The sequence below is a fragment of the Sapajus apella genome, unplaced genomic scaffold (assembly GCF_009761245.1).
Source record: "Sapajus apella isolate SASKATOON/1434 unplaced genomic scaffold, GSC_monkey_1.0 scaffold95, whole genome shotgun sequence".
Taxonomy (NCBI): domain Eukaryota; kingdom Metazoa; phylum Chordata; class Mammalia; order Primates; family Cebidae; genus Sapajus; species Sapajus apella.
Genome location: NW_022437035.1, coordinates 1,412,877 through 1,425,524, shown reverse-complemented (window position 1 = coordinate 1,425,524; position 12,648 = coordinate 1,412,877). Strand labels below are relative to the sequence as shown.

General features: G+C 53.7%; 1 protein-coding gene across 2 annotated transcripts; it reads right to left on the bottom strand.

The window, feature by feature from the left end:
• Nucleotides 1–553: 553 nt before the first annotated feature.
• On the bottom strand, nucleotides 554–10,299 carry LOC116535552 (immunoglobulin lambda-like polypeptide 1). Of its 2 annotated transcripts, none has more exons than XM_032256682.1 (3): nucleotides 9,863–10,299; nucleotides 2,390–2,508; nucleotides 554–1,010 (listed from the first exon to the last, which is right to left on the bottom strand). In XM_032256682.1, the coding sequence occupies exons 1-3, from the start codon at nucleotides 10,066–10,068 to the stop codon at nucleotides 691–693; spliced, it is 645 nt and encodes a 214-aa protein (XP_032112573.1). In that variant the 5' UTR covers nucleotides 10,069–10,299; the 3' UTR covers nucleotides 554–690. The 2 variants fall into 2 exon arrangements, with proteins under 2 accessions (XP_032112573.1, XP_032112574.1); XM_032256683.1 differs by having other exon boundaries at nucleotides 2,390–2,505.
• Between the last annotated feature and the right edge of the window lie 2,349 nt (nucleotides 10,300–12,648).

Below are 12,648 nucleotides of genomic sequence, written 5' to 3'. Positions count from 1 at the left end.
TTCATGTGTGTTTCCTTCCTGGCTTCCTCCTATTTTTCTCACACCTCTGAACCTGCTGTCAGGTGAAAAATCAAGGTGGGCCCAGAATGTAAGAGCTCATGAATCTGATGGTGTTTGGAGTGTCCTGGACAGTCTAGCTCTCAGTGGTGGGGAGTTGGGCAGAAAGGAAGAACATTCCAGGGGCCAGGGCCAGAGGCAGAGGGGCTCCAGGCCCAGAGTAGGATTTCTAGGCTGAGGAAAGAGAGGCCGTGGGAGGGTAGAGGGTCGAGAGGGCGTATCTGGAGGCTCAACCAGAAATAGCCCCCTCCAGAAGCAGGCAGCGAGTCAGGGGTTGAGCTGCAAAGAGGAAGGGAGGAGGGAGAGAATGGAGGGACTGGTGTTGAGTGAGCAGACTCCTATCCTGGCCTGTTTCCCCAGGAGACACCCCTTGGAGGCTGTGATCCTCTCCCCCAGGCTACTTTCCCACTGGTGCCAGGATGCCCCCAGCGCCACACTGAGAAGCCAGGAGAAGCATCAAATTCTATGAGAGATAAGAAATGCAGAGAGAGCAGGCTTTCTGGTTGACAAAGAGAATATTTACTGAGGGTTTACTGGGTACAGGAAGCGTGGATGGCTTGGGATGCAGGGAGAGACCCCTCCCCTGGGAACCTGCAGCTCCACCCCCCTGTGGGTGGGGTGAGGGTTGGGGGCCTAAGGACATCCTGCAGTGGCCACTGTCTTCTCCACGGTTTTCCCCTCGTGCGTGACCTGGCAGCTGTAGCTGCTGCGGGACTTCCACTGCTGCGGCGTGAGGCTCAGGTAGCTGCCGGCCGCGTACCTATTGTTGCTCTGTTTGGAGGGCGTGGTGGTCTCCACTCCCTGGGTGATGGGGGTGCCATCTGCCTTCCAGGTCACCGTCAAGATTCCTGGATAGAAGTCATTCATGAGACACACCAGTGTGGCCTTGTTGGCTTGGAGCTCCTCAGAGGAGGGCGGGAACAGAGTGACCGAGGGGCTGGCCGTGGGCTGACCTGTGTGGACAGAGCAGGGTGAGAGATGGCAGAGGGAGTGTGGGGCGTCGTGGAGCGCGTCTCTTCGTCTAAAGTCTCTGGGAGGGTTCGTGGTGGGGCCGTCGGGTCCACCCTGGGCCTCTCCTTCCTTCCTCATCCCCCTCCTTTCCACTGGAGCCCTCTGGAGAGCAGACAGCCTTCTACCTTCCCAGGAGCCCTTCCCAAGTCACCTTTCCCTGGTGCCCTGGCCCAGCCCTTCCTCTGCAGCCTCGGTTTCCCCTCAGTTTCAAGGCAGGCTGCTCCCTCCTTCCTGGTTTCTGGAGTCTGAGTTTGGAATCTAGGGGTCCGTCCCACAGCACACAAACCATTTGTCAGGGTGTGGGGAGGCCCAAGCATGGCATGGCCTGGAGCTTCCCATCCCCTGGGACACCAGGCTGTGCCCCAGCCTGGCCCACTCAGCTCTGCTGGTGAAGCATGGGCTCCACACACACACGCTCTGGGACTCTGCCGTCTCCCTGTCCCCACCAGCCCGACCACAGGACCCTTCACGTTGGCTACGTTCTTGGGGCTGCTCCCCCAGACTTTGGGGCACTGCAGCCCCCATGCCCACCCCAGCAGCTTCTGATGCCCCTGGACTTCACCTGGCGGCCATGGAGTTCTCTGTACCCCATTTACTCCCCCTAGTTCCCTCCTGGCTCTAAGGTGCCCTTCCTCAAATGAAGGTGGGAGGCCGACCCGTGAACAGAGACTCTGGGTCCCCGGGGTGATGGGGCTCCAGAGACGGACACATCTCTGCCCTGAGAGCCTCTCCTTTCCAGTGACCATCCTGGGAGGGCTGGGCTCTGGCACCTCACCCAGTCTCATCCATCCCTCTGTGTCCCCGTGTCCTCATGACCCAGCACAGGCCAGAGAGCTGCAGCCTAGACCCAGAGCCCTCTCTGTGCCCTTCATTGGTCTCCCTTTGGGGTGACCTCTGTGTCCCCAGGCCCCTCTGTGGCCTTCACAGGCTGGATGGGCATCCAGCCCTCAGCCTAGACCCTGGGGTCCCGGGGACTGTCTCTAAGGCCACTGCAGCGCCCTCATTAGAACCGGCCTCTGTCCCTCACTCAGACATCTGGCCTGGAAATGGGGAGGAGCCTGACTCTGCCTAATCCCAGCCCAGGCCCCGCGACCCGGCTGCATCCCGCTGTTGGAAACCTGAAGGTGTCTGCTCCCACTGTGGGGCCCTTCCCATCAGTTACCCCCAGACTAGCCTACTTCCCCAGACCCCATGGAGAAAGGAAGGGTTCAGTGTTTAAGGCTGGGAGGGCAGAGGGGAAGAAGCCCCAAAGAGAGAACACAGATTTTCCAGAGACAGGAGAGGGTGGGACAGGCTGGGGAAGGTTGTGGGAGCCACTTACCTAAAACGCTGAGCTGGGTCCCGCTGCCAAACACATGCCTCAGTGAATTCTGCTTGGATTGAACATCCCAAGGCCAACATCTGGGGCCAGCCCAGGAGCCAGGCTGGAGCAGGAACCTGCTGGGTGTGAGGGGCACAGGGCTGCCGTGTGCAGGCTGTGACCTGGGCACAGGGCAGGGGGTGGCCAGCCTCCCAGTGGTGTATCTGTGCCTGTCCCCTGTCTGAGGCAGATGCTGCCCACAGCCTTGGGGTCACCCTAGTGTGTGTTCCCTTCTCTGAAGCCGTTGGTGCTGATGGCAACACTGGGCCCAGTAGCTTCCAGCAAATCCCTGAGTGACACGTCCCCTCAGACAGCTGTGCGGTGTGGCTGAGGAGTCCCGAGCTGGCTTGGAACTGCCCAACCTCACTTGGCCTCATTTTAAGGGACTTTGAAATTCACCACAAGTGTCACCAGTCAAGCCAGGCTGACTTCCTCTCTGGACCAGGACACTGGGTCATTCCTGACTCAGGAGGAGAGTCCCCTGGAGATGCAGCTCAGTCTCACTTTGTTCATGAAGCCTTTCCGATCTCTCAGATCATTCATTCTGTCTGTCCATCCATCCGTCTGTCCATCTATGCATCTGTCCATCTATTCCTCTGTCTTTGCATCCATCTATCATCCATCCATCCATCCATCCATCCATCTGTCCGTCCGTCCATAAATCCATCCTGTCTGCCAGGCATGCTTCGTGTGCTGGGGACACGGTGTGGTCCCCCAGGCTCTCAGACTCATCTCTTCCACGTCTTGGCCAACAAGGCCCTCCTCATGGTCATGTCCAAGGTTCTTCTGCTGTACCTGTGTCTCTGCTGGATGTGACACGGGGCTGGCCCCTCTTTCCAGTGACCCTCTGGGGGAAAAGACTCCCCTTTCCTCTTCCCCTGGCATCCGTTTCCCCGTGGCCTATGCCTGGCTACTGACTCCCCAGACCCCCACCCAAACCTCTTTCTTGGCCATCTTCACACTCTGTGGACCCCTACTACTGCCCACGTGGTACGGCTGGAGCCTATCCCAGCTCCAGACCCTCCCAGCCCCACCTCAATTGCCTGCTGACCGTGCCCAGCGGGCTACCCAACAGGAGTCTCAAACTGTTCACCTCCAGAGGAAAGGATCACCTTCCCCAGCCCAGCTCATTTTCCGTCTTCATCTTATCACCGTGACCCTCGGCGCTCTCAATCCCTCAGCCAGGAACCTGGAGTCACTGGACTCCGTCACCTCGCCTCCAACACTGAAATGGCTTCCGCGTACTGCATTCTTAGATACTACATCTAGACATTCCTTTTCTTGGAGACAGACTTAGCCTGTCACCCAGGCTGGCATGATCTTGGTTCACTGCAACCTCCGCCTTCCGGGCTCTAGGCGATTCTTCTGTCTCAGCCTCTGGAGTAGCTGTATAGCTGGGATTACCGCCGTGAGCCACCACACCTGGCTAATTTTTTTTTTTTTTTTTTTTTCTTTTGAGATGGAGTCTTGCTCTGTCACCCAGGCTGGAGTGCAGTGGCTCGATCTCAGCTCACTGCAACCTCCGCCCCCTTGGTTCCAGCGATTCTCCCGCCTCAGCCTCCCAAGTAGCTAGGACTACACTCATGTGCCATCACATGCAGCTAATTTTTGTATTTTTTAGTGGAGACAGGTTTCACCATATTGCCTGACCTTGTGATCTGCCCACCTCAGCCTCCCAAAGGTTTGATTACAGGCCTGAGCCACCACGCCCAGCCCTAACTTTTTGTTTTTTTTTTTTTTTTTGAGACAGAGTCTTGCTCTGTCACCCAGGCTGGAGTGCAGTGGCGCAATCTTGGCTCACTACAACCTCTGACTATGGGTTCATGTGATTCTCCTGTCTCAGCCTCCCGAGTAGCTGGGACTACAAGCACGTGCCACCACGCCTAGCTAATTTTTGTATTTTTAGTCAAGACGGGGTTTCACCACATTAGCCAGGATGGTCTCGATCCCCTGGCCTCGTGATTCACCTGCCTCGGACTCTCAAAGTGCTGGGATTGTAGGCATGAGCCACCGTGCCCAGCCCTTAATTTTGTATTTTGGGTACAGATGGGGTTTTACCATGTTGGCCAGGCTGGTCTCGAACTCCTGACCTTAGTTGATCCACCCCCATCCGCCTCCCAGAGCGCTGAGATTAGAGGTGTGAGCTATAGTGCCCGGTGACATTCCTTTTTTTTCTTTTTTTTAATTTGAGACGGAGTTTCGTTCTTGTTACCCAGGCTGGAGTGCAATGGTGCGGTCTCAGCTCACCGCAACCTCCGCCTCCTGGGTTCAGGCAATTCTCCTGCCTCAGCCTCCTGAGCAGCTGGGATTACAGGCACACGCCACCATGCCCAGCTAATGTTTTTTGTATTTTTAGTAGAGACGGAGTTCCACCATGTTGACCAGGATGGTCTCGATCTCTTGACCTAGTGATCCACCCGCCTCGGCCTCCCAAAGTGCTGGGATTACAGGCGTGAGCCACCGCGCCCGGCCGACATTCCTTTTAAAGCTAAAAGAAGGCTCAATATTGGCTGTGGTGGCTCATGCCTGAAATTCCATCACTTTGGTTTGAACCCAGGAGGCGGAGATTGCAGTGAGCCAAGATGGAGCTATTGCACTCCAGCCTGGAGGACAAGAGCGAGACTTCATCTCAAAAACAAAAACAAACAAACAAAAAGGCTCAACATAATTAAGAAACAATAGTTGGAGACAGTGACTCATGCCTGTAATCCCAGCACTTTCGGAGGCCGACATGAGTAGATCACGAGGTCAAGAGTTCAAAATCAGCCTGGCCCAAACGGCAAAACCCCGTCTCTAAAAATAACAAAACTTAGCCATGTGTGGTGGCAGGCGCCTGTAATCCCAACTACTTGGGAGGCTGAGGCAGGAGAATCGCTTGAACCCGGGAGGCAGAGGCTGCATGAGCCGAGATTGCGCCACTGCACTCCGGCCTGAGCGATAGAGCAAGACTCCGTCTCAAAAAACAAAAAAGAGAATATTGATCTCTCCCTCTCTCTCCTGCTACTGCTACATAGAGCCCCATTTCCTTTTTTATAGTTGTGGTAAAACTTACATAGCACAAATATTTCCACTTTATTTTTAAACGTTCAGCTCTGTGGCACTAAGTACATTCACACTGTTGTGCCAACATCACCACCATCCATCTCCAGAGCGCTTTCATCTTCCCAAACAGAAACTCTACACCCATTAAGCTACAGCCCTCATTCTTCCCTCCCCCTCACCCTGCTACCTTCAGATCTACTCTTGGTGTGAATTTGCCTGTTCTAGGTACTTCATAAAAGTGGAACCAAATGGCATTTGTCCTTTTGTGTCTGGTTTATTTCACCTAGCATAATGTCTTCAGGTTTCATCCATGTTGTAGAAGATTTTTGAAATTAATTTAAAGATAATTAACAATTAAAACCTATTGGCCGGGCGAGGTGGCTGACACCTGTAATCCCAGCACTTTGGGAGGACAAGGTAGTCGGATCACCTGAGGTCAGGAGCTCGAGACCAACCTGGCTAACATGGTGAAACCCCTGTCTCTACTAAAAATACAAAAATTAGCTGGGGGTAGTGGGGGGCACCTGTAATCCCAGCTGAGGCAGGAGAATCATTTGAACCCAGGGGGCAGAGGTTGCAATGAGCCGCACTCCAGCCTGGGCAACAAGAGCAAGACTCCGTCTCAAAAAAACAAAACTATTAAGACCTATTAAAAGTAGCACAGGCCAGGCACACCCCTGGAAATCCCAGCACTTTGGGAGGCCAAGGTGGGTAGATGACTTGAGCCCAGGGGTTCTCAAGACCAGCCTGGGCAACATGGTGAAACCCCATCTCTACAAAAATTATCCAGGTGTGGTAGAGCATGCTTGTAGTCCCAGCTAGTTGGGACGCTGAGGCAGGGATATTGCCTGAGCCCAGGAGTTGGAGGCCAGCCTGGGCAACATGGAGAGATCGCCCCCCCCCCCAAAAAAAATAAAATAAATTTAAAACTAAATACAAAAAGTGGCACACAATCTATTTCTTAAAAACAATGAAAATAGGCCGGGCGCGGTGGCTCACGCCTGTAATCCCAGCACTTTGGGAGGCCGAGACGGGTGGATCACGAGGTCAAGAGATCGAGACCATCCTGGTCAACAAGGTGAAACCCCGTCTCTACTAAAACTACAAAAAATTAGCTGGGCATGGTGGTGCGTGCCTGTAATCCCAGCTACTCAGGAGGCTGAGGCAGGAGAATTGCCTGAACCCAGGAGGTGGAGGTTGCGGTGAGCCGAGATTGCGCCATTGCACTCCAGCCTGGGTAACAAGAGCGAAACTCCGTCTCAAAAAAAAAAAAAAAAAATGAAAATATCTTTTAATAAGCTATGAATAGAAGAGATATTTATCAGAATTTGACAATAATGTCTTTTTTTTTTTTTTTTTTTTTTGAGACAGGGTTTTCCCCTGTCACCCAGGCTGGAGTGCAGTGGTGGGATCTCAGCTTACTGCAACCTCAACCTCCCAGGCTTAGGCAAGCATCTCACCTCAGCCTCCTAAGTAGCTGAGTCTACAGGCAAGTGCCACCACGATTAACTAATTTGTATATATTTTTTAGAAATGGGGTCTTGCTATGTTGCTCAGGCTGATCTCAAACTCCTGGGCTTGAACAATCCTGCCTCAGTCTCCCAAAGTTGTAGTATAAAATTATTACAGGCGTGAGTCACTGCACCCCACCCTTAGTATTTCTCTAAGATACCTAAAAATTGGCAGGTGCGGTGGCTCACGCCTACAATCCCAGCACTTTGGGATGCCGAGGAGGGCAGATCACCTGAAGACAGGAGTTCGAGACCAGCCTGACCAATGTGAAGAAACCCCGTCTCCACTAAACATACAAAATTAGCTGGGTGTGGCTGCACATGCCTGTAATCCCAGCTACCTGAGAGGCTGAGGCAGGAAAATCGCTTGAACCCAGGAGGGCGGAGATTGCGGTGAGCCAAGATCACACCACCGCACTCCAGCCTGGGCAACAAGAGCGAAACTCGGTCTCAAAAAAAAAAAAAGATTTCTAAAGATTATAATATAGGGCCGGGCGCGGTGGCTCACGCCTGTAATCCCAGTACTTTGGGAGGCCGAGGCGGGTGGATCACGAGGTCAAGAGATCGAGACCATCCTGGTCAACATGGTGAAACCCTGTCTCTACTAAAAATACAAAAAATTAGCTGGGCATGGTGGTGCGTGCCTGTAATCCCAGCTACTCAGGAGGCTGAGGCAGGAGAATTGCCTGAACCCAGGAGGCGGAGGTTGCGGTGGGCCGAGAACGCGCCATTGCACCCCAGCCTGGGTAAGAAGAGCGAAACTCCGTCTCTAAAAAAAAAAAAAAAAAAAGAAAAAGATTATAATATAAAAACTTATATTAATATCCCCCCGACATAACACCATTTTTATTATCTGTTTCTCCCTCCACCTGTCACCGTCCCTTGAGGGGACCCCTCCGGCCTTCCCCAACCCAGTCCCTGTTCTGCAGGCATCACCCTGCAGGTGGCTGTTGCCTCGCCCAGTCCCCGATCCTTGTGCACTTGAATTGGGTTGAGCCTAGATCCTCTATCCTCTGGGACCTCAGTCCCAGCAAGAGCCTGACCCTGATGGGAACTCCCTGCCCAGAAGTCCCTGCAGGACACTGAGACCTGGTCCCGGCCTGCCACCCACAGGTGCTGACCCTGCCTCTATGGCTGGGCTCCTGGCGTGGGTCAGGTCAGCTCCCACTGCTGGTGCTCTCATCAAGGCCACCCCAGCATCCTCTGGGCGGGTGAGAGGCTGAAGGCCCTCATCGATCAGGACCCCTCAGTTTGCAGAAGGGGAAACTCAGGTCAGGCATGGTGGCTCATGCCTGTAGTCCTAGAACTTTGGGAGGCCAAGGGGGTGGATCGCCTGAGGTCATGAGTTTGAGACCAGCCTGGCCAACATGGTGAAATCCCATCTCTAATAAAAAAGTATGAAAAATTAGCCTGGTGTGGTGGTGGGTGCCTATAATCCCAGCCACTCGGGAGGCTCAGGCAGGAGCATCGCTTGAACCCAGGAGTCAGAGGTTGCAGTGAGCCAAAATCACGCCAATGCACCCCAGCCTGGGTAACAAGAGTGAAACTCTGTCGCAAGGGAGGAAAAAAAGAGAAACTCAGGCTCCAGAGTTGCACATGTCAACTCCATCAGCTTAGAGGATGGGACGGGGAGAGCTGGAGGCTGTCCAACTTGGGCCTTAGAATCTGTGCCCATGGGCAGAGTGACTTGAGCGGGTCGCCTTGCCTCTCTGGCCCGTATCCCCATCTGCACAATGGAGATCACAGCAGGACCTGCCTATTGGGCCACGGAGAGGGAGGTTCTGCCTCTAAAATAATTATCGCCTGTGGGGTATAACATGCGCCAGTGATGAACAGGCTGTTGTGTCCCAGAAGGTCATAAATGAACCCAGATGCTCGGTGCTTTGTCTGGGGACCTCCCACCACATGAAGAGGTGGCAAGGGCTGAGGTCACACGGAGAGATGTGGCCTCCCCAGACCCTCCCCTGGGCTTTTCCTTTGGAGGCACCTGCACCCTGGTGAAGCTTGGGTCTCCTAGGGGCTGGTCCCAGAAGGAGATGCTGGCTGAGTTCTAGTGACCCAGGGACTCCAGGAAAGGCCCCCCACACATCAGCTGGAGCTCCAGGGAGTGGCCCTGCCCAGTGAGGGTGGGAGTGCACAGGCGACATAGGCCAGGGAGAAAAGAGGAGGGGGAAAGGAGGAGGTGGGGAGTACGTCTGGGCACTCTTCAGGGACAGCGGCCACCACCCCCTGTGGACATCCTGCCCCTGCCTCCATTCTTGCCCTACCCCAAGGACTAGGGGGAGGTGAGGGAGACATTGGCCTTGGTGCCAAATATAAGAGGGGAAGGGGGAACACAGAAATCTCAGGAATCAAGACAAATAATCTTTTAATATGACATTAAGCAATAAAAATTAATTCAAAGAAATCCATCATGGACAAAATATCAACCCTTTAGTTAAAGCCAGTGTCAGGCTGGGCATGGTGGCTTATGACTGTAATCCCAGCACTTTGGGAGGCCAAGGCGGGTGGATCACCTAAGGTTGGGAGTTTGAGACCAGCCTGGCCAACGTGGAGAAACGCCGTGTCTACTAAAAATACAAAAGTAGCGGGGCGTGGAGGTGCATGCCTATAATCCCAGCTACTCAGGAGGCTGAGGGAGGAGAATCACTTCAACTGGGGAGGTGGAGGTTGCAGTGAGCCATTGCAGATCGCGTCATTGCACTCCAGCCTGGGCAACAAGATCAAAACTCCATCTCAAAAAAAATTAAAAGCCAAGTGTCTCTCTGGCTCCCCTCCAGGGGTTAACCTTCCTCCTCACCTCTCTGGCTTGTCTCTCCTTGGTCACCCTTTCCTGTCTCTGCTGCCCCTCCAACATCCCCTGGAATTTCTCGCCCCTTACCTGCCCCACTGGCTCCTCAGGCTGGACCGGCTGCTTCCTCCAGGGGCTCCAGGGTCCAGGGCCCGGCTCTGCAGTGCAGCCATTGGGTGCAGCAGGCCATGGGTTATCACAGCCAGACCCAGCAGCAGCAGGGGCCAGCGCTGCCTGGGGTCCGCGCCTGGCTCACCAGGGGCCTCACGGCCCCCCTGGCCTGTCCCAGGCCTCATCGGCCCTCAGGGTCAGAGGCCCTGTGGCCTGACTTGCAGCGTGGCCTCCCTGGAGAGTGGTGCCCTGGTCCCTCTCACTGGCAGCAGCTGTCCCAGTGCACCCAGCCCATGTGGCCCCGTCCTCATCCTCCGATCCCTGCCCCCAGACCAGCCCCTTCCAGGGTCCATGGCCGTTACCCCTGCGTACAGAGGCACATCTGCCAACCGCCCTGCTGTGGTCAGATCAGGGATCAACTGCCTCTCACCACAGCTGTCAGCCTGGCCTTGCCCCTGGGGCCCTGGGTGCTTTGTTCAAGGACCTCCCACCAGAGGCAGAGTGGCGGCAAGGGCTGAGGTCACACAGGGAAGTGGGCTGCACCACGGCCCCCCAAGACCTTCCCCTAGGCCTTTCCTTTGGAGGCACCTGCACCCTGGATGGGCTTGGGTCCCGGTCCCAGGAGGTGATGCACCTGACTTTCTTCCTTCCCCACTTCCTCTAGGGCGTTCTGGGTCTGTGGAGCATCTCCCTGGGGTCCAGAGAGCTGCCCAGTAGGAGTCCCCCAGGGCTTGAGCTCAGGGGGCTGGGGTGGGCTCTTCCAACCAGCCCTGGCGGGAGGGGTGGTGAGAGAGGAGGAAACAGGTTTGAGTTTAGCCAGAAACCACTCACGATTCAAGTCCAGGAATCAGGAGATAAGAATGAAAATGATGGTTAATGCACCATGATCAGCACCTCACAGACCTCACATCACACAGACACACAAACACAGAGACACACACAGAGACACAGATACACACACAGAGACACAGACACACACAGAAACACATCACAAACATAGAAACACCACCCTGCTTTCTAAAGGTATAATTGACAAATAAAATTGTATATATTTACCATCGACAATGTGATGTCTTGTCACACTGTAAGATGATTAATTTGGGCTGATTCCCACGTCTGTCACCTCACATACTTGTGCTTTTGTAGTAAGAACATGGAAGATCTAATCTTAGCAATTTTCCAGTGTACAATACATTATTAGTATTATTTATTCATTTATTTTTTTGAGATGGACTCTCACTGTGTCAGCAGACTGGAGTGCAGTGGCATGATCTCAGCTCACTGCAACATCTGCCTCCCTGGTTCAAGTGATTCTCCTGCCTCAGCCTCTCGAATAGCTGGGATTACAGGCACGGGCCACCATGCCCAGCTAATTTTTGTACATATATTTTTTGAGACAGAGTTTCGCTCTTGTTGCCCGGGCTGAAGTGCAATGGCATGTCTAGATCTTTCTCATCTTGCAAAACTGAAGCTCTGCCCCCATTCAACACTAACTCCCTATTCCTCCCTCTCCCAGCCCCGGGCACCCACCATGCTGCTTCCTGTCACTGTGAAGATGGCTACCCTGAGTACCTCCTATGGCTGGGACCATACACTATGTGTCCTTTGAAAGTGCTTTATAAACTGGAAAGTGCTGCGTGCATAACACCTTCCCAGGCTTATTATTATTATCTTTTTTTTTTGAGACGAAGTCTTGCTCTGTTGCCAGGCTGGAGTGCAGTGGCGCAATCTCGACTCACTGCAACCTCCAACTCCCTGGTTCAAGTGATTCTCCTGCCTCAGCCTCCAGAGTAGCTGGGATTACAGGCATATGCCACCACACCCAGCTAATTTTTGTATTTTTAGTAGAGACGGGTTTCACCATGTTGGCAGGATGGTCTAGATCTCCTGACCTCGTGATCCTCCCGCCTCAGCCTCCCAAAGTGCTGGGATTATAGGCGTGAGCCAGCGCGCCCGGCCCATTTTTTTTTTTTTAAGATGGAGTTTAACTCTGCTGCCCAGGCTGGAGAACAATGGCACAATCTCGGCTTACTGCAGCCTCTGCCTCCTGGGTTCGAGTGATTCTCTTGCCTCAGCCTCCAGGCTAGCTGGATCTACAGGTGCCTGCCATCATGCCTGGTTAATTTTTGGGGTTTTTAATAGAGATGGTGTTTCACCATGTTGACCAGGCTGGTCTCGAACTTTTGACCTCAGGCGATCTGCCCACCTCAGCCTCCTAAAATGCTGGAATTACAGGCGTGAGCCACCGCACGCAGCCGATTATCATTATCATTATTATTACCAGCTGGCCCAGCTGGTGTGGCCTGGAAAATGGTGTTAATCATCATGAAATAAATAAATCCTTGATGATACTGAGCTTCAACGGCCACACTTCACATTTTGCACTGCAGCTCATAAAGGATGTGAAATTCATTCAATAGCTGCAACCAGCATTTTGTTGAAGTGAGGCAGCCTCACTGCCTGGAGAGCGAGCCGTTCAAGGGGAGGGATGGTGAGGGATCCTGGAATGTTGCTTCAGTTATCTAAATGCATAGATATGCTCTGGGAAATGATGGAAGATCCACTTCTTGCTGGAAGTTTGGATGGAAAATCTTTTGAACAATGCTGTCCTGGGACACATGGCCCAGTTGTCAAATCCCCTCTTGCATTTCCCCAGTGACTGATCTGCTGTCACGTTTGAAACCACCCTTTCTGTTAGGTCCTCTGTGTTCCTGTCCACATCACCGGGTGTGTCCCTGGGGGCAGTGCCATCTCTTGTGATCCGC

Bases quoted from the DNA above. Each gene is read 5' to 3' on its own strand.
- LOC116535552 (XM_032256682.1), bottom strand. From the start codon at position 10,068: ATGAGGCCTGGGACAGGCCAGGGGGGCCGTGAGGCCCCTGGTGAGCCA. The intron at 2,509-9,862 runs GTAAGGGGCGAG...CCTCACACCCAG, and splicing joins CTGAGGAGCCAGTGGGGCAG to CAGGTTCCTGCTCCAGCCTG. The intron at 1,011-2,389 runs GTAAGTGGCTCC...CTGTCCACACAG, and splicing joins GACCCAGCTCAGCGTTTTAG to GTCAGCCCACGGCCAGCCCC.